The 21,333-nt window shown below is 45.6% G+C and overlaps 1 protein-coding gene across 4 annotated transcripts in view; it reads right to left on the reverse strand.

Moving 5' to 3' along the window:
- The window catches only part of CHERP (calcium homeostasis endoplasmic reticulum protein), a 26,898-nt gene extending 5,779 nt beyond the window's left edge, over positions 1-21,119 (reverse strand). For 2 of the 4 annotated variants that reach the window (XM_032237923.1, XM_032237931.1), the window contains exons 1-17: positions 20,975-21,119; positions 19,398-19,571; positions 18,285-18,466; positions 17,557-17,694; positions 16,329-16,480; positions 15,578-15,689; positions 15,392-15,481; positions 13,274-13,502; positions 12,321-12,499; positions 11,746-12,175; positions 5,062-5,300; positions 4,622-4,755; positions 3,780-3,866; positions 2,470-2,619; positions 1,731-1,841; positions 1,400-1,494; positions 484-669 (exon numbers count right to left, since the gene is read on the reverse strand). In XM_032237923.1, the coding sequence (XP_032093814.1) occupies positions 484-669; positions 1,400-1,494; positions 1,731-1,841; positions 2,470-2,619; positions 3,780-3,866; positions 4,622-4,755; positions 5,062-5,300; positions 11,746-12,175; positions 12,321-12,499; positions 13,274-13,502; positions 15,392-15,481; positions 15,578-15,689; positions 16,329-16,480; positions 17,557-17,694; positions 18,285-18,466; positions 19,398-19,571; positions 20,975-21,014 (2,728 nt within the window). In that variant the 5' untranslated portion in view covers positions 21,015-21,119. The other 2 variants (XM_032237936.1, XM_032237944.1) reach the window with 2 other exon arrangements.
- Between the last annotated feature and the right edge of the window lie 214 nt (positions 21,120-21,333).

The following is a 21,333-nucleotide window of genomic DNA, read 5'->3' on the forward strand; positions in this document are numbered from 1 at the left end:
GTTTGAAAACGCTTCTGAAATGATCACCCCCTTATGTGCTAAAAAAAGGTAGTCTCACACTTGAAGTTTTGATTTCAAAACATTTTGCATACCTGCACATGCTAGAAATTTATATAGCCAATCCAGATGGAAAGATTTGCTATTGGTTTGCACTGCCCCCAATTTCAAAACATGCAGTTGTTACTGGGTGTCTTTCAAATGCACCCAAGGTTAGTCCAAACATTAAGAACTTAACATTATTCTTAGAAAGGTAGATACTTCCTTTTTATTCTTTTAAATATGCATACACTACATTCAAAAAGACAAAAGATGGTGCACAGCAGCACCTTGCTGTGCTGGTTGTTAAGCATCAGTACCAAAAGCAGCCAACACATCTTCCTAAAACAAGAATTCCCTTTTAGCCAAAGGCTTGCTAACCTTATGGAAACTATCCAAAAGTTTATTTGCTCTGATTATTGTTAACCTGCTAAACTGGGCACTTACTTTCATCTCTGGCCTTCATACGAGCAATAAAGGAATAGCTTTTGTTCCTGCGATAATTCTCATAGGGATCGTCTAGGGATACACCCACACCCTTATACTGATCCCATTTGTCTCTGATATCCCCTCCTTTAATAGGGTCCTGGATCCCTTGCTCCTTGGCACCCAAGCCCCCAGATCCACTCCATCCTGAAAAACACAGAATAGCATGATCAAGCACACAAAAATGTTCCAGTTGCCAACCAACAAAATCATGTCTATGTGTTCACTTCCAGTCATTCCAGACCAATTTTGCTCACTCCATGTACAGATCTGCCTCAGGAAAATTCTTCCAGAAGAGGAACTCCTGTATAAAGAAGTAGATTCAGGACCCTGGATAAATATTTCACAAAGTAGGCTAGGAAAATACTTGGGAGATTTGGGCTTTTTGCAAGACTAGAGTAAGACTGCAATTCTTGCCATATATAGACATTACTGACAAAATGCAGCCAATCCTGGTGTGCAAAGAAATGATTCAGATGGGCCTAGATTCAGGCATCCATGGCTGAGTCCATGGGATATGCAAATCATGTAAGCATGTTGTTAGAATCTCCCATATCAAATATAGTGTGCCGTTTTCTTGCAAAATTACAAGGACTAAAAATTTCAAGTTACGAAAGATTTAAAAACTGCAGCTAAAAGTTGAGCATGTTGCGCAATCTTGGTTCAAAATAACTCAACACTTCCGTCCCCAACTCGATTGGAAACGAAGTCCCCAGATTCATTGCACATATGGGTAATAGGTACATTGGCTGAGAATTCTGGGAGCTAAAACCTCAATGCATATGTGGGAAAGCAGTGATTTCTCAGTACAGGGAACACATTTGGAATACTGCCTGAAAGATAATGCAGGCTGAGAGAAATAGGCAGTCTTTCTTACCCATTTTCACCAGCATCTGATGTCCTTTATTCTCCTCTCCAAGTCTGGATTCTGGTATGGGAGGTCCTGAGCTGGAGCCCAATCCAGCTGCAGAGCTACATCAGTAAGCACAATGCAGTAAATCAGACATTTTATATATTTTTGGCTAACACTTGCTGAAGAATGACTAAACGAAGACAGCAACTGTGGCAACGGCAAAGAATCCACATGGGATTTTTTTAAAAAAAAAACAAAACACATGTTTGACTACTGTTGTTAGTTTCTCAAACATTTCAGCTTTTTGCCCACTTCTGAACCAAAATCTTTGTAGAATGAACAAGTCAAATCTTACGGAGGTGTCTGACTGCGAGATCGAGACCGGCGTCGCCTACTAGGGGAGTAGGATTTTGATCGGGACCTGGAGCGGGAGCGACTTCGGGAAGAGCGGGACCTGCTCCTACTCCTACAAAATAGAACAGGTGAAAATTAGTTCCATTCTACAGACTAAATGTACATTGTATGTTTCCTGATTCCTCCCTACCAATAAGGAAAAACCTTGGAGCTGTTGATTGATACTAGGGAAGTAATCAGAAGGTATCTGTCAGGCGTGAAAGACCAGATCCACACTTGAAGGTTCAATGAAATTGATTTATTCCTAAAAGGAATATGAACAGTGAAGGCTCCTGGCCTGAAAGACCCATAATTGGGTAGACCAGGTTGCCATGATAGACCGGTCCCATGGGAGAAAAAGCACTTAATCTCTCCCCTGGTATAGCTGATAAAGTGAGGAAAAGCCGTGACTTAGAGGTTAATACATCTACCTGGGTTCGAATCCCAGAAAGGACATGGCTAACTGTTGAGAGCTAAATAGCTTGAAATAGATCTATACTAGTCTCCCCTTTATTTCTTTGTCGGTAAAACATAAATTTAACACAAGAGCTACAACTTATACAAACACCACTTCTGTAGTTTTCCAATAATAACATTCAAGCTCCTAAGGAGACAATACAAAACAGTACATTCGCTAGTCAAGTAGAAAAATCTTCCCCACCGTCTTTGTAAACTTAGTTTCCTCCCTTTTTTTTTTTTACCTGGACTGAGACCGGGAGTAGGACCTTGATCTGGAGCAGGATCGAGATCGAGACCTTGAATATGAGCCGGAGGATTTTGAAGACCTTGAATTGGAGCGGGAAGAAGAGCGTCCTCTGCTTTTAGACCTGCTGCGGGATTGTGAGGGGCCACTGCACCGGAAAAAGGAGGAAATAAAAATACGTCTTTAACTGATACTGGAAAAGCAGCCTGCAGGTGTATCTAGCAAATGAGTGCAGGAAGTGAATCTGAATTTAAAATATGATCCAGTCCTGATGCACATTCATAGCCAGGCCAAAAAAAAAAAAAAAAAAGAAGCTTCAGAAGGTGAAATACTGTATATACTCGAGTATAAGCCTAGTTTTTCAGCCCACTTTTTGGGCTGAAAAAAGCCGTCTCGGCTTATACTCGAGTCAGTGAAAAATTTGCCCGAAATGGAGGAGAAAAAGGGGCGGGGCCATGCCGCTGGGTGACACTCGTGAATGGCCCAGTGCCCCTGTGAGTTTCCCCTCCCTCTGTGTCAGTTTGCCGTGCAGCGCGCACCACACCATCCCCCCTCCTCACGTTCTAATGTAATGCAGGGCTGTCTTACGATTCCCCTTCCTCCCCCTCCTGCCGCTCTGCAACGATGTCCCACCTCCTCCTTGTTATGGCAAGCAGACACATAGCGATGTCCCACCTCCTCTGGTACAGTGATCCAATGATAGGAATCACTGTGCCGTGTGTCATAGGAGGCGGGACATCGCTCCCGCGGCTGCACGGGACATCATCATCACAGCGGGACATCAGCATCATGAGGTGAGTGAAGTATTTCATTGAATACACCGCTAGTTTACTGTTTTTCTTTGAAATAAATATTCAAAAACATTATTGGTATCTATTTTTATTTTTGAAATTTACCGGTAGCTGCTGCATTTCCCACCCTAGGCTTATACTCGAGTCAATAACTTTTCAAGTTTTTTGTGGTAAAATTAGGTGCCTCGGCTTATATTCGGGTCGGCCTATACTCGAGTATATACGGTACTTGTTACCTTTCACAATCCTATAAACTTTGTTAATGAGACGGGCTTACATGCCAAGTGTTTGCCTGCCTAAAATAAGGTCACATTTATGTTTGAGAAAAGGTTTATGATTGAGACGTATTCTGCCTATCTGTAGTAAATTTGGACCTATGCAAAAACAGAACTTTTCATATTTATGCATCACATATACAACAGTATTGTACTGTACTAACTGACAACACTAAAAATTTAACCTTGCCTATGAAGTTTTGTTACTTTCACTACTAGGATAACATGAATGAAACTGCTACCTGTTTCTTTTCTCTTGCCCTTTGCGGCGCCGCGCTCGCATCTTTGCTCTAAAGAACTCATACAGTCCATTCTGCTCCCAGCCCTCACTGAAATAAGAAAACAAGTAGAGAAAAGGGTGCAGGGAGAGAGAAATCAGTTTGCCTGCTTGTTTGTTTATCAAAGGCATTGGCCGCCCATCTTACCATAGGGTAACTCTGGGTGACTTACAATATTAAAAAGTAAAACTATATAAATAGAATGCTACAAAATTATCAAACATAAAATACAAAATAGGATAGCTAAAAGATGGGTGGAGGGGAGGTGGGATCTGATATTATTAATCTATAAGCAACCTCTAACACAAAGTCCTTCTGTCAGCATCCCTCCATTATATATTCCTTCAGCACATCAAATAACCCCTCCCAAATACCAAACCCTCCCTCCCCGTTTCATGACAGCTGAAGCAGTAGCAAGGCAGAAGCTGACATCTTCCTTTAGAGCCCCAAGCCAATTAGACGACAGCAATAGCCCTTAGACTTATATACCGCTTCACAGTGCTTTTTACAGCCCTCTCTAAGCGGTTTACACAGTCAGCATGTTGCCCACAACAATCTGGGTCCTCATTTTACCCACCTCGGAAGGATGGAAGGCTGAGTCAACCTTGAGCCTGGTGAGATGCGATCTGCCAGATTGCAGGCAGTCAGCAGAAGTAGCCTGCAGTACTGCACTCTAATCACTGTGCCACTGCAGCGCTTATACTCTTAAGGAAGGTCAGGAGGACTGGAGCGGACCTGACTCCAGGGGATGACCAAGGAGACTGCAGAATCCATAGAACACTTAGGCCTAGCTCAATCTTTTTTACCTGTTCCTTGGCCTATCGTGGGACGGGGGACTATAAAAGGCTTCAACTGCAGCCAGTAATCTCTCACTGGGAGGCATCGGCGGGGGCAGGCGGATGTCCTTGGGATCCAAAGGCTTATACTCGTGATCTTCCAGCTAAAAGAAAAAAAATCAGAGATTCAAATGAGGCACTTGTAAAAACTGGACCCTTAAAAACAACACCCTGCAGTGTGAATGGAGCTAAACCTCCGGTAACTGCCTCAAATAGAAGTCACAAGTGGAAACGAGTTACCTGGCGTTAAAAGAAGCTAGGTTCCTAACACTGATTAATTATTAATCCAGACACCTTGCCTCTCCCTCAACCATTCAGCAGGGACATTTATATTCTTGTGACAATACACAAGTTTCCCTTGGAGAGCCCATAATGCAGTCGTTCCCAAATAAACTATTGAAAGCACTTACTTTGACAAGGGGAGCCATGAGTCCAGCAGGAAGATCAAAGTAAGGGACGTTTGGCACCAGACTGGGGTCATCGTGGTTAACGTGAGGTGGCCCCTGCCTGCGCATGTGAGGTGGCTGTCCATTGAAGCCATGGGGAGGAGGTCCAAAGTCAGGATGCTGTGGCCCACCCCAGGGAGGGTGCTCACTTATTCCAGGATGTGGCATGCGGTGCCCAGGGTGGTGGTGAGGTGGTCCAATTTCTGGAAAGGAATATCAGAAGTTCAAACTTGAAGTGATTCAAGGCAGTCTTTTGAAAAGGGGGTTATGCATATAACAAGAGCAGGGCAGAGAACAGAAACAGATAGGAACCCCCTTTATTTTTAGTCCAGAAACAAGGTTAGAAAATGGAGATATATTCTTCCTTACCCCACCTGAGTTCTTCGCACACATCAAAACCGTCTCACAAAGATTAGCTACACTATGACTATTTGCAGCTTTCCTTGGCAAGGATTTATAAACTCAACTTGCCCCAGTAGCACCTGCAGGATTTCAAGGGCCTTTTCCAACAAGCTGTGTTTTAAATAGGATGTACAAAAAGAGGGCTAACCTGTAAAGAAATAATTCATGCAAGAATGTAGCCAGATTCAGGCAAAGACAAAATTTTAGACCAAAGCAGACAAGTGGATTAGGCTTTATTAATATAAAAAGCCTCTCCTATCCCTTTGGGGCTGAAAACAGCAACATCAGCACTTCATCATACGTTATAATTGTTGCAACCATCAGTTTTAAAAGCCCACCACTTCCAGGCAATGGTTAAAAGGACCCTGGTTCTCCTGTGTGCTGCTTGGGGAATCCAAGCATGGGTTAACTTTGTCCATTAGCCTAGAGCCTGAGTTACATAATTGTTGACCATGCCTCCTCTGACTGATAGTCCAGTTTTTTTAACTCAGTCAGCCTAAAGAGACGTAAAACAATTTGCTCTAGGACTATTAGACAAATTATTTCATTCTTCAGGGTTCCTCATGCCTTAATTAATTACTGGTTAAAGCAAAGAAGCGCAATTCTGTGCCTGACTGTCTCTGGAGGGTGGCAGTTCGCTGTCAGCCTTGCGTCCTTTCGGCACGTCTGGCAGCTTCCCTAAGGCTCTAAACGCCTGACTCACCTTCACGTGCGCTTGAGAGTAGGTTCGCTACTTTCTGTTTGCTGTTGTCCATGGTTGGGAGTTGGTTCGCCACCTCACACTGGTCAGGGAGGGCGTGACTCGCTAACGCTAGCGCGGTCTGTCCCTCGGAAGTTTTGCTGCCTTGCGCTGCCACGCCGCTTTTATTGCTGCCTTTACTGCTGGATAGGCGCCGCGATCCTGGATTGTGGGAAGAATCTGGTGGAACAGTGACCGTTGGGACCGCTGATTTGAATTTCGCACCGGTATTGATGGCGGTCGCCATTTTGGGAGCCGTTTAGCTGTGCGCCGACAAGTGGCCGGAAGGGTCGTGTCTTGCGTTTTGCGCCTGATTGCAAATGCTTTTTTGCTGTGTTTTCCTGTCAGCATAAGCAGTAACTTGAGTCAGCAGCCAGAGACAGCCTCGCTATTCGTAGCAGCGCATTCTCTATATTTGACCGTGAGGTTGAGCCTTTCAATCCATCCCAGGTTTAAATGGCGGATCATTCAATCTCCGGAGGCAGTGCTGGGGCTTCTAATTCTTCCACGCTCCCCTCCAACGCTATGGAGGCCAGCGCTAGGGCAAGCAGGGCCACTACCAGGGCCTCTAGCCAGAGAGTTCGTGCCTCCTCTCCGGCGCCCGATAGGGCCGCTAAGCACAAGGACAGGGCCAAGCCTTCGGCCAAACCCACCGTGGCCACAAGTAGGTCTCCTCCCATGCTAGTCGCCCAAGGCCCTTCCCCCGTTTCTTCCTTAGGCCTGACTGGGACCCACGGTTGGTCTCCTGATCTCCCATTAACTCAGGGGATAGCATCCAAGGAGGGGGAATTGGAGGCCCAATCTCCCCATGCCCTTTCTGAAGCCAGTCCAGCCTCGGCCCAAGCGCGCTCGCACGCTAGGCCCACAGTTACCTTTACACTTACAGCTGCAGGGCTCAGAACTGTGGAAGGACCTGAGTTAGGCCTTCCCCCTGAGCTTCATCAAATGATCTCGGCTGCCATATCACAGGTTGTTGATGCAGAATTGCATCACAGGGCCAGATTGTCCAGGCTGACAGCCTTACCCAGGGACTTGTCCACCCCCCAGGCAGACCCTCCATTACTCCTCCCTTCGGTATATAGCGAGGATTCGGTTCTCGGCGAAGAGGGAGAAGTAGCTGACATAGAATTTTCTGATGACGAGGGCCTGACACAGGACAAACCTACCTCTTCCGGGTTGTTTCGCCCACGGGTGTTCAAGTCCCTCTTGTATAAGGCAAAGGTCACTACCAACATGGGGGGGGGGGGGCGCTACCACTCAGGCTAGTACAGCGGTAGGCCTTGATTCTACAGAGCGTCTGTTTGCGGAACAGGTGTAGGAACAGGAGGTCATTCCCTTTCCAAAGCTTTCCTTGACGTTGTCCAGAAACGATGGACGCAACCAATTGCTATCCCTCCTCCTAGCAATGGGGACAGGAAGCTTTATGCTTCCACACCAGAGCTGGACAGCATCCTCCAGTTCCCCACGGTAGACCCACCAGTGGCGGCCTTGGCTTCCCCAGCCTTAATTCTGTCCAAAATTTTGGAGGGCCTTAAAGCGGAGGACTGTAAGGCTGAATTGGTCATCCGCAAGATCCACCAGGCCGCAGCCTGGGTCTTGCAGGCAGCCACGGCGGCCTCTTTCTTTAACAGGACCTCGTTGGTCTGGCTTAGGCAGTTACAGGGCAGGCTGTAAAACAAACTGGTGGCGGCATTTGAATTTTCCTCTGATGCTAACCTCAACGCAACCAAGCTTCGCCATTGGCAGGCAGACCTTCGTTCCAAATGACGCCTTGCATCTACCCCCTTCCAGGGTGGGCCCGTTTGGTGCTGCGCTTGATCCTATCTTAATCGAGACAAGGGACAAGCGCAAAGTGCTTCCGTCCACCAACAGATGCACGGACAGGAGGCAGCAACCTTACAATAGGCGGCAGTCTTTTCATGCCGGGGACTCCGGGTATAATGCCATTCCTTACGTTTCCCAGTATAATAGGCCCTACACACAGCCACAGGCTCCAGTGCCAGGGATAGGAGATTCAAGATGCAATCACTCAAAAGGATCTTATCCTGCATATGCCAAGGCGACCTGTTGACCTCTGTCGACATCAAGGAGGCGTACCTACATGTGCCAATACATTCGGCACATCGGTGGTTCCTGAGGTTCCAGTTTGCAGGCCGTCACCTGCAATACTGAGCTCTAGCATTCGGCCTCTCATCGGCCCCACGAACTTTCACAAAGCTGCTGGCGGTCACAGTTGCTTCTCTTCGGTCAATACCCGTAAGAGTCAATTGCTACCTGGACGACATCCTGATCCTATTGTCATCCCAGAACCAGGCCATTCAAGACATGCAGTGCACGATCAACATCCTGCAGCAGCACAGCTTCATCCTGAACTTTCCAAAGAGTCATCTGTAGCCAATTTGTCCATCTTGCACCACGGGAGTGTCACCAACTCGGAAAGGTGCGAGGTGTCCTTGCCTCAGGAGAGGCGTCAAAGTCTGCACAACCTGGTGAGTCACGTGATGTCACAGATACCCTTGCCACTGGCAATTCTTTCCCAACTACTCGGGAAAATGATTTCCTGTATAGACACTGTTCCCTGGGCGTGGTTTCATGCTTGACCGCTCCAATGGTTTTTGCTCCCCTTCCAGAGGGCCCATACCAGCCACTCACAAATCAGAGTCCAGCTACCACCCAAGGTGTTATGGTCTCTCTGGTGGTGGACATCCTCCAAGCTACTTAGGGGATGCCTCTTCAAGGACCCAGACTGCATCGTGGTGACGACGGATGCGAGCCTCTTCGGATGGGGAGCCCATGCCTCGGACCAAGTTGCGCAGGGTTGCTGGACAGACCAGGAATTAAGGAACAGCATCAACTGGCTAGAGCTGCAAGCCATCCGCCTAGCCCTCCACTAATTCCAGAACTTGGTGACAAACCACCATGTACTAATTCTCACTGACAACATGGCCTCCAAGGCTCATGTCAACCGCCAGGGAGGCACGCAGTCCAAGTCCCTGATGATGGAAGCGGAGAGACTCCACCACTGGGTGGAGAGCCGGTTGCTATCAATCCGAGCGGAGTACATATCGGGTACAGCCAACACGCAAGCGGATTGGCTGAGCAGAACTACTGTGGATCAGGAGGAGTGGTGCCTCCATCCTGCTCTACTCCAGGAACTCTCTCACAGGTTCGGCCAGCCCGACGTGGATCTCTTTGCGCAGCCTCACAATTCTCAGCTGCCGAGGTTTTACACCAGGTACCGGCCACCGGGGGCGGAAGGCACTGATGTGCTCCGCAGTCCGTGGCCGGAGGGCCTTCTTTACGCCTTCCTGCCTCTACCAATCATCCCGCTTGTCATTCAGAAAATCCTAGTGGAACAGGCGGAAGTTCTTCTGATTGCGCCAATGTGGTCACGTCGCCCTTGGTATACCGACCTCATCCATCTGTCCGTCTCACGACCTTGGAGAATCCTGGACAATCGGATCCACCTCTCCAGCAGGCTCTCGTTCACCCGAACCCTCAACTGCTGCAGTTAGCTGCATGGCACGTGAGCGGGCTATCTTGACTCAACAACTTTTTCGGATAAGGTCATCGAGACGATTCAGGCGACGCAATGCCCGTCCATAACTCGTATCTACAAGGCCGCCTGGCAGGCCTTCTGCAGATGGTGTTGGACAGCCGGTGCTGACCCAATCAAGATGTCCGTACCACAGGTATTGGAATTTTTGCAGATGGGCTTGGACACCCAAACCTCTCCGCTGCCACGTTGCAGCCCTATCAACGGTGGTTGGCGGCGGGCAAGGCCGTTCCCTGTCACAGCACCCAAGGGTCCACTCATTCCTGAAGGGTGTTATGAATCTCAGGCTGCTGATAGTGCATCGCTACCCTACCTGAGACTTGTCCCTGGTACTCAAAGCCCTCACAACTACGCCATTTGAGCCCATTCGCACAATCAGTCTCAGATTGCTGACCCTGAAAACTGTTTTCTTGGTGGCCATTACATCGGCCAGGAGGGTGTCAGAACTGGCGGCACTGTCGATCTGCGCGGACCTCTGTATCTTTCATCCAAACAGAGTCGTCCTGCGGTTGGACCCGGCTTTCCTTCTAAACATTAACACTTGGTTCCACAGGGCGCAGGAGCTCATTCTCCCGGACTTCTGCCCGCATCCTTCACATCCACAGGAACGTCGGTGGCATCACCATGACATTTGCAGGACGCTTCGCTGCTATGTAAAACGCACTGCGGCGTTCAGAAGATCAGAGGCACTGTGTGTCTTTTCAGCCATCATCCATGGGACAGAAGGTATCTTCACATACCATCGGCCGCTGGTTAAAAGTGTGCATCGCCCTGGCCTACGACAATCCCGGCTGGTTCCCAAACGCATCACTCCCCATTCCACCAGGAGTGCTGCTACCACAGCGGCCTGGGCAACACAGGCCTAAGTGGAGGACATTTGCAGGGTGGTGACCTGGTCATCGCTGTTGCCCTTTATCAGACATTATAAAGTGGACATATATGCCTCGGCTGAGCCCTCCTTCAGGTGGCGAGTCTTGCAGAAGGTACTCTCATCACCTGGGGCCCCTGACCAGCTTAGCTCCCGCCCTTGACTCTCATTGCTTTGGCATGTCCCATGCTTGGATTCCCCAAGCAGCGCACAGGAGAACGACCGTTGACTTACTTGAACGGTTCTTCTATGTGCACTGCGAGGGGAATCCAAACCCGCCCTCAGCTTTGGCTGGTCCAGGCATTGATGTCAGATTTCGTTTCACTACTATGTCTATCTGCCTCTTGACTATTGACATTGAATCGATTTACTTACCTCATTGGCTACCACCTTCCGTGACAATTGTTTCACCTCTTGGTTCAGCTGAGCCTTCGTACAAAACTGGACTATCCAGTCAGAGGAGGCGTAGTCAACAATTACGTAACTCAGTCTCTAGGTTAATGGACAAAGTTAACCCATGCTTGGATTCCCCTCATAGCGCACATAGAAGGACGGTTCATGTAAGTCAACGGTCGTTTTAAGGGGGTAGAAAAACAAGTGACCACAAGCATAATTTAGAAAAGCCATATTTTACAGAAAAGGTATTCAGAATCTTAAGTAGGAACACACATATGTATGCCTCCTTTTTCATTTTTCAAAATACCAATAGCATTTAGACTTCTATGCTGCTTTACAGTGCTTTACAGCCCTAAATGGTTTACAGAGTCAGCCTATTGCCCCCAACAATCTGGGTCCTCATTTTACCCATCTAAGAAGGATGGAAGGCTGAGTCAACCTTGAGCATGGTGATATTTGAACTGCCAAATTGCAGTCAGCTGGCAGTCAGCCGAAGTAGCCTGCAGTATAGTACTGCACTCTAACCACTGTGCCATTGTGGCTCATGCGTTGTTTATAAGCAGACTGAGGATTTCACAAATAGACAAAAATTTTTAAAGGATCCTTTCTGACAGAAACCAGCTACCACACCAGTATATTAATCAAGACTATAACCCGCTGTTCTCCCCAGCCCTACTGTCCACTCACCCTGAGGGAAATCCCCTTGAGGATAGTCAAAGCGATGAGGATATGGAGGCCGTTCGAAGGGATGCCTTGGGGGGAAGTCATCCTGCATGAAGCGAGGTGGAAAGCGGTTGAAGTTATGTGGATGAGGAGGCTGATTGAACTGAGGGTGCTGTTGGTGAGGGGGGAAAGGCCCTCTGAAGTGAGGTGGGCGCTGCATACGGAAAGGGGGTTCTCTCTGGCCCCCGGCCCATGGCGGCTGCTCATGCTGGTTGTTCCAAGGGGCTTCAAACTGATTATTCCAGGATGGGTCTGGTTGGTTGTTCCAGGGGGCTTCACGCTGATTGTTCCAGCCAGGCTCCCTCTGTTCGTTCCACATCCCCTCATGGTTACTGTTCCATGGAGGACAGTGTGGAGGACCCTGGTGGTGTGGGAATGGAGGCTGATCGGGGGGCTGCAAAAGGAAAAACATAGAGTTAAGTTGATTGGGGGGAGACTGCCCAAAAACCCAAGAGCTTGACTAGATGCCGCTTCACACAAGAGATCTTCACGTCCAGAAATACTTCCCACTCTATGCATCCCAGACCTTCTACTAGTACCTGCTGTTGGCCCCAAGGTGTAACAGGATGAGGCTGATCAAACCAGGGCGGCTTATTGGAAGGAATGTGATCATGAGGCCCAGGTCCACGAGGTCCAGCTGCAGCAGAATCAGGGGGCCCAGCTCCAGTGGCTTCGTATTCTGTGGAGCCTGCAAGGGGCAGTGGAGCCTTCCCTTCGTCTGAAAACAAATCCCAAAGTGAGAAAGGACAGCCTCTTCCCTGGGCACGCCATAAAATCAGCCCAGAGGAGACCGCTTAAGTCACTGCCTCAAAGCTTTGCTCAGGGAGGCTTGTTTTATTGGACAATCCCATCTAAGGAAGCCTAGTCATTAATATTCAGAATGCCCACTCACGTCCCCCAAGGTTCTCAAACAGCCAAACCAAGAGAGTTGAGTGGTGTTTCTCAACCTTGGCAATTTGACGAGATGTGGCCCAAACTGGACTGGGGAAATCTGGGAGTTTTGAAGTCCATGCCTCTTTCAAGTTGCCAAGGCCGAGAAACCCTGGATAAGAAGCCATTCTCTACAGTAGGGTTGTCAAACTCAATTTCATTGAGGGCCGGATCAAGGTTGTGTTTGTCCTCGGTGGGCCAGGGTGGGCATGGCCAGGACATCACTCGTGTCCAGGGCGCCTCTGGTGGCCTGAGCGCTCCGCCAGCAAAAATAGTCTCCTGGGCATGTGCCCCCCACCCCAAACTTCGTTTTTGCTGGCAGAGGGCTGCAGGAGGCCATTGTGGCTGAAAACTGAGCCTGAGACGGCTGCATGTGGCCTCCCCAAGCTTTTGCTGGCAGAGGCACTACGGGCTGGTCCTGCAATGTTTCCAGGGTGGCCCCATGGGCCAGATCTAAGCACCCTACAGGCTGGATTCGGCCTGTGGGCCTTGAGTTTGATACCCCTGCTCTAGAGAGAAACAGCATAAACAGAGACTCTTTGTCATCTCAGAAAAGCTGTACCTGTTTGCGCAATGGAAGTGGCTGGAGGAGGAGCTAAGGCTGGAGGAGCTGGTTTCACCTCACTGTCCAGTGGGGGGATTTGCATCTGTGGCGGCTGCTGCTGCTGCTGCTGCTGTTGTGTGAGGCTGCTGACAAACTCCTCATGCTGAGTTTTCAAATTCTGAATCTGCTGCTGAAATGCAACCTGAATTGGCTGCACAACATTGGCATATTCTGTGATCAGGGTAGCCTGCAAAGGGGAAGGGGAAGAGAGGGTTGGAAAAGGAAAGATGTTTTAAAGTACCGGCATCATAACTGAGAGTCCTGCCAATACTAAGTATCTTCCTCCATCTCTTATGGCTCTTTTCATCCAATGCCCATAATCAGATCAATTATCAAGCTAGCACCTGGGTTTATATAACATACTCAGCCCAATTAGTTTGTTTTAGTATTTCGATAGCTTAATTTGTTGCTTAAATCCTGTTTGTCTTTTTACATTAATTTTCAGTTCAATGTACTTGTAAATTAAAATAAGGTTGATGTTAGACTCCAAAATTAAGACAGATACATGGAGACTCTTCCAAGCTGAATTCTTTATGGATCCACACCTACAGATAGAATCTTGCCAAACTGAACCACTCTACTATCTGCATCTACCATATACTCTGAGAACCATTAGGCTATCTTCACCCTCTTTTTCTTGCATAAAATATTTGGACTGAGCAGGCTCTTATTCCTCCAGAAGGTATCCCGTCCCTCCTGGAAATCCAGCGTATTACATTTCCACCAAAGGCAAGCACACACAAGATTGTTACTAGAAAACTGTTCAAGGCCTTTATCGACATCAACATTTTATTCTGCATAATGAAATAACTGCTGCATTCTTGTTTGCGTGTTTCTGCTTTGCCCTCATGAGTATTTGCATACACGTGTGCTGGGAAGCACAGGGCAGGCTGCATGTGTTCTTTGCCAGGTCATATGACAAAGAAGGCGGCTTCAAATGGAGAAATCGACAGTATTCTAATCTATCCCCCCACAGCCTCCATCTTAAGATTCATTGCAGCATGCTTTTCTCCACAAACTCAGTCTGGTGTAATCCTCCTTTCTGTATTTCTGTAGCAAACTTCCTTTGCCATATTAATTTGGTTCTGTTCTGCTTTTGGAGAGTTATCCTACCAGTAAAAAGGAGTTCCCAGCCACTTCATGTAATTTGTATCCAACAATTCCGTTGGGTTGAGAAAAATGAAAAGGGATTAGTTCAGTTACTAAGTTTATTTCATTTTTTCAAAAAAAAATGCAGCTTACATGTCTGTATATTGATAGTATACCGAAATAAAGGAAACAGGTTTATCTCTAATAATAATCTCAAGGCTATAAACAAGATTTTGGCAATTTCCTACAGTTAGAACAATTAATCAGTGGAACAACTTGTCTCCAGAAACTGTAGGTTCTCCAACACGGAAAGTTTTTAAGACACCGGACAACTATTTGCCTGAAATGGTACAGTGTTTCCTGCTTGCGCAGGGGGTTGGGCTAGATGACCTCCAAAGTCCTTTCAAACTCTGTTATTCTATCTGGCAGAATGATGGGCAGTATCCCAGGCCTTTCAAAGAGTGATATTACAAAATGTAATTATTACATGGCCACTTCTGTTCCCTCCTTCAGCAACTATGTTCTGAAAAATGTGTTATGTATTTTTCTTCATGAGCCACAATGAGTCCTAAGAAAATATAGCAGGTTTCACTCAGATGAGCAGCAGAGGTAATTTGGCTGAAGACATGAGTGTTATTGACTAGCACAGTGTATATAAAACTGGGTTAATGTACAGTCAGAATCTGTGAACAGTAGCTGCCTGGAGTTTAACTTCTGTGAGAAATCCAGAGCATTAGCTGCAGTGAGCAGCAATATGCTGCCTTAATGCAATTTCATCAAGAGTTCACTCCTATCTCAAAATTCTCTAGCACTACTTAATTTTTCAAACTGGCTATTAACATTTCTTATATTGTAGATCAAAAAAGGTGTTTTTTTTTTAGCAAAGAAAGAATGTAGACCTGAGGTCAACAGCTGGCTCAGACTAAACCTAACCTGGCATCCTTTCTACCAAGCCCTTCCTTGCTAAAATCTAGTGCTAGGACTTACCTGATACTGCCCGAGTCCAAGGGCTGGACTCTGGAGCTGCTGGATAATCGATTCATCAAAGTAGCCATTTTTCTCCCACAGCTGAAGGAGCTGTGGGAAATCAAGAGGAAGAGAAAGGCTGTTACTTGGCAGGCCGGACTTCAGGCAAGCGCTTGGCTGCCCCTGAAGTAAAGCCGAGCTGCTCACCCTGGCAATCTTCTGTTGTTTGTCCTCCTCCACAGCCAGGAAGCTAGTGCAGTAAATGGGCACCACCACTTTTTGCAGGGCTGCCAGGAGATCACGCTGTTGCTTCCGCTGGCTGAAAGCAAGGCAAGAAGAAGGGCATCATTAGGGGAGTAGATTATTTTAAGTATGTAGAGTTCTTGACGTGGACATCAAAAGCATTTCAAGTCATGCGCAAGCTTACTACATACTAGGTTCCTCTTGTATGTCTGTCAAGCAGACTTAATACAGATGCAATAACCCCACCACCACCAATGTCCCAAAGAAGAGAAAGAGGCAACATCATGTATACTTGGCTCCCTGTTTTTCAACATTTGCTAAAGTTTTTCAGCCAAAACATTTTTCATTTAATATTTGGTATTTAAAATACGGGTTTTGGTAACCATTTCAGATTGTTTTACAAATATTTACTAGAATTAGTTAAGTCAGGGGTGTCAAACTGGTGGCCTACAGGCCAGATCTGTCACACACAAGCTATTCCCACCCCAGCTCCATGAATGGGGAAAACGTTGCAAAACGTCACATGATGGCAACATGACACGGTGAGTTTGACATCTGTGATCTAAGTGAACTACAGAGTATATGTCTTTAAATTCTCCATAGTGCAAATATTACATGCATATTAATAACTCCCGGAACCTTTCAAGGTGCATCTGAGCAAGCATTCATCATCCATTCCTTTGCCCTGGGAACCTAAGAAAGATCCACTTCTCACCAATGGTGGAGGACGTCGTTAATCAGATAGATTAAATGTAGTCGCAGCTCAAAATGTGCCCCCTCGGCAGTAATCTGATTGCGCAGATGCTCAGCCATTAGTTCACAATGCTGTGGAGACTTGGCATTACTGAACATCCAGTTCTTTCCAGCCTGAGAACATAAAATGGTGTGAAAGTTTGCCATAGTAAACGAAAGTTCAGGTTCATAAAAAAGATCAGGCATAAAAAAAAAACCCCACCCAGGAACCTGGATAGAGTTCAAAAATATTACAAATTTATTTTATGCTCCTATACACAAGAATTTGATCTACTAACGATCAAGGCAAATTGGTGCTAGATAAGAATCAATGGAATTCAAGGGGGACTGGACTTAGGTCTCTTGTGTGAGTAGTGTGACTTCAAACTGATGTGTTTGACCCATCAAAATTAGGACTATTGGGACTGTGATTTCTGCTGCTAAGCATTGCAATTGTAAAGTGTGACTGCATTGCTTACCAATGCAGCAATTTCTGCAGTGCTGTGCTGTTGTTAACCAACTTCCATAGTTATTAGTCTAGGAAACTTCCTACTAGCATCTCATAATTAAAGTCACTGGGGAAGCAGGCAGGAAGTTGCAAGTTGCACACAGGTTAAGTAGCTGCTGCTGGGTGGCGGAGGAGGTGTCCGTGAAAGTCAGGGAGAATGCATGAGAGACCCAAGGAGGGTGTATGAAGGTGCAAAGAATGGTTATCTTTTATGCTAATAACTGCATCATGAACCCATGACAACACAACAGTCACAGTAGTCCACACAGAAGAAATCAGACTGAAATTATAAGCTATAACAAATAATTGGAGATCATTACATGGATTCATACTTCACCCAAGAATTCACTTTCTTATCTAAAGAGTTTATATCAGAACTTTGAGAGCTATTTCAATTTGAATGTAGTAGTTTGTCAGCCTTAACTCAATTTTTATAACTTTTCCAGTTTTGTAGTTATTACCAGATCTGCTCAAGTTACAAAGACAGACCCATTTCATTGTTCTACTGTTAGTACTCCACATATCTTAAACCATCGGTGGAAACAGTGCTCTAGAGAATAATGAAAATAGATGGACTTGATTGCTAACTCTTACTAATATTTAAAGAGAATTTCATGACCATTTGGGAATCTTCTTCAAACATGTAGTAAACATTTTATCTTTGTACCAGACACCACTTTGCCCTGATTTTGCCATTACTTACGGAGATAGCATCTTTGGTGCATGTGTCAATGATTGGTTGTAGCAAGTTATCAAACTCATTCATATCCAGTTGGGTTTCCTCCAAGACTTTCTGCATTTGTTGCTCAATACCCACAGCTATTGCAGAGGTGATTTGCTCCTAAAAACAGAGAATTAAAGAGAACAACCCAAATCACCACTTAGCAGTCTCCAAATTTTCCTACTTAGAAATCATGTTTGACTGTAACACTTCTGTCATTTAATCATCCATAGCAGAGGTCCTCCTTTCTTTTAAACTACAATTCGCTCTGATTGAGCTGTAAAGTGGCTAAAAATACTCCTCCCCCTCCCCTCAAAGAAAGCAATACGCCTGCCCGGAGCCAAATCACAAAGGAAGAATCCACCCAAATAAAAACACCAGAAAAAGTGCTCTATTTAAGTTTTTAGTATTCAGCCACCATATTTCAAATAAAGTATTTGCAGAGGGTATGAGAAAAATAAAGTAATACTTGGTAACGATTCTTCAGTATCTTTGAAAGAGCCTGTTTTCTAAATGTATTGGGAAAAATACTTCTGAATGAATCATTTTCACGTCTTAAGTAAGCAGCATATTCCACAGGAAATACAATATTTGCCAAGTACCTTGCAACTTTGATGCAGAGTTATATCAAAACCATTTGCATGATTTACAATGGTTTGCCCAAACCAATCCAAAGTCACAGATCAACAATACTTTTGCCAAATCCATACCTGTCGCAGGGCAAGGAGGTGCTGCTCCTGCTGCTGCAGATTCCATTGGCTTTGCTGGATCAATTCCTCCATAGAAGGAGTCCCCTGAGGAGTGGCGATAGGGGCGGCAGGAGCCAAAGGTGGCTGGGGAATTGGCTGAATTGATGGGGCAGCCTCAAGATCTTGACCTTGTTTGCACAATACTGTAAAGGAGAACCAATTTTGTTGTATTTAAGTACAATGACAATAAAGATTATACTTACACAGAAGACCCCTAAGATAGCCATGTCTGAATATTGGATCATATACTCTCTTCCCCAGTTATCAAAATCCATCAAACATTTTGCAAACAGCATGTTGCAGGTGGAAAATTTCTCATCCCGATAAGGGAAACTGCTTTCTCTAGGAGAAGTAAGGATCTAGAGAGTAGTTTTTAAAAATGGCTTCTTGGAAATGAGGATTCCAGAGTTCTTTTCCCTACCTAAGGGTGGTCAGCAAAAGTTACACGTATTGTTGATTTCTATGCACAAGTAATTCTGAAGTTATCCAAATAAATTGGGACTTTCAGCTAAAATATTAACAGATATGCAGCAGCTTTGCTCTAAAATGATCAGGATCAAGTTTCACAATATGTAAGTGACATAACTTGTTTTTTTCTACAACCTTCAGCAATCCCCAAGACTGTTTAAACTTCAGAATGAAGGGGGGAAATTCAGGCAGTTCTTAAAATTAAGATACATAGCAAATAAAGAACCAAGACAAGAATATCTAGCTTCTTAGATTACACCTAGTTTGAATGCTACATGTTTTTTTTTAATTCACGGGTCTCCTAAGAATTAAATTGAATGACCGGCTGCAGTGAATTTCACCTGCTCAAAACAGTCATCCCCAAGAATATTATGGAACATCTCAGTGTGCAGAAGAGACACAATGTAATTAACCCAAGAACTAATAAAGCCAAATAATAATACAACCATTTTATAGTCTCTCAGCTTCAGACAGCTCCCATTCTATTTGCAAAATGGGGCTAAAAACAGCAATCCCCTTTTTAGCATTGCTGATAACATATGGTAGGTTTTGAATAGTTTATATTATCCACAGCAAATTCTCTTGCCACCCTCCTCCTTAACTCACACTGTTGCTGTTCCAGAGCCAGCTTGTATTTGTAATAACCATAGAAATCTCCTCCAAACAGAAATGAGAATTTAGGATTTTCCTTTTGCTTCTCCATTGTCATCTTTTCAAACTCAGGGCCATTTCGTGCCACAAACTGGGCCAGTTTGTCGATGACATTGCGTAGTTCTTGATCTGTGAAAAAGGAGGAGTAAGAGTAAGAAAAGATACCACGGTGCATTTATAAAATTAAGAAATAACCTCTACTTAATCACCATATCTATAAAACATGACTTAAGAAATGCCAAAATAAAACAGGAAACAGATACCAATTGTACAAAAAAAAACCCCAACCCCATCCCATATAATCTTACAGTGTGCTTCCTAAAGTGGAAAGATTGATTCTCCAGTAGGACATTTTTAAAAAAAAAAATCTAAATGCTGGCAATCTACTTCGCATATGTAATTCCAGATTCTATCCTCCTTGCTTTATTTCACCTTTTATTGAAAATCTTTTTTTAAAAAAAATCCTTCATAAGTTCTTTATATTTATTTTTTTTAAACTCAAATAATACAAACAGTACATATTCATCTGAATACAAAAAGAAAAAGGGAAAAGGAAAAAAATCCACATATTACAGTGCACCTTCACTCCCTGGAGACTTTCCTTCCCCCACTTATATTTCGTCGTTTATAACAACAAAAATATATATAATATATTCCAATTGTGCCCTTATCCCCTCCAAAACAGCCTATATTCTTGAGTAGATTTATTCCCTTTGTCTTCTACCAACACTGATTTTATAAAATCCCCCCATATTTCATTATAATTATTTGCTTTGATCATCCCTTTTAAATTTAATTTCTGTTGTTAATTTATCATTTGTTGCCATACCCCAAATTTCATTATACCACTCACTTCTTTGAATATCCTTCATAATAATCCTTTATGATTACCAGGTATATTAGATCTTTTCTAATCAGCCTTTAGACTTGTATTCTTATAAGAATAAACATTGTTTCAAACCATTAGGTGTTGGCTATTCTAACACCTTTTCAGAGCTGAGAACCATTCAAACTACTTATCTTTTTTACCAAGGGGGAGAAAAGCAGCTGAACAGCTGTTACAGAAACGATGAACTAGTCTCCTATTCTGCTCAAGCAGGTCGCCTCCCTCATACCACCTGCCAATCCTGCCAGCGCTGCACGGCCTGTGCGGGTGGGCATCAAGTTACCGGTTTTTGAAAGTTAGGGGAAAGGGTTAAGGGGGCGTGGCCCTGAGGTTAATGGGGCTTAGGTTACACATTGTTCCTCCCACATTTTGAGTTGTGGAAGCCTCCTGGCCTTGGCAGGCACCGTCAACTGTGGCAAACCGTTCCCCGAGGCCCCTGAGCATGTACGGAGTACCTAGCCCCTTGGGAGACTGGCTTCTACAGCAAGCCCAAAGACCTAACGTTGTTACGAAGCATCCTCCCCACTATTAGGCCAGGTTTGGGGATAGTCGAAACTGCTCTGCTTATTACACAGACAGACAGACACACATACACAGAGAGAGACTTTGTGGCCCACTCACCCTTCGAGGTGCCCTAGAGACTCACCTTCGGGCGGGGGCAGCAGTGGCGGCGGCGGCATCTCCATGGCGGTAAAAAGAAAGGGAGGACAGCCACCCAAGAGCGCCTTCGGTCACGCTAGGCCCCGCCAGCCGCCGAGCGCAACTCTATCGTAAAAGAAGCCCCGCTTGCGACAATGCTTCCTCAATTCTTCGCGCGAGGTCGCTCTTGACGGCTTCGTCGCCATGGAGATTCCGACTCCTCCCCCTCCCTCCACACACAGCGTTTGAGGGCGGAGCAAGAGTTTTGCCTCGCGGACCCGCCTCGCGGTGAACCAGGCAAGCTTTTTGCCTGGCCAATCAAGAGACTTCCGATTGAGCGCGCAGATGGGGGGGGGGGGGGCCGGG

This window comes from Thamnophis elegans, chromosome 1, assembly GCF_009769535.1.
Source record: "Thamnophis elegans isolate rThaEle1 chromosome 1, rThaEle1.pri, whole genome shotgun sequence".
In the NCBI taxonomy this organism is placed as follows: domain Eukaryota; kingdom Metazoa; phylum Chordata; class Lepidosauria; order Squamata; family Colubridae; genus Thamnophis; species Thamnophis elegans.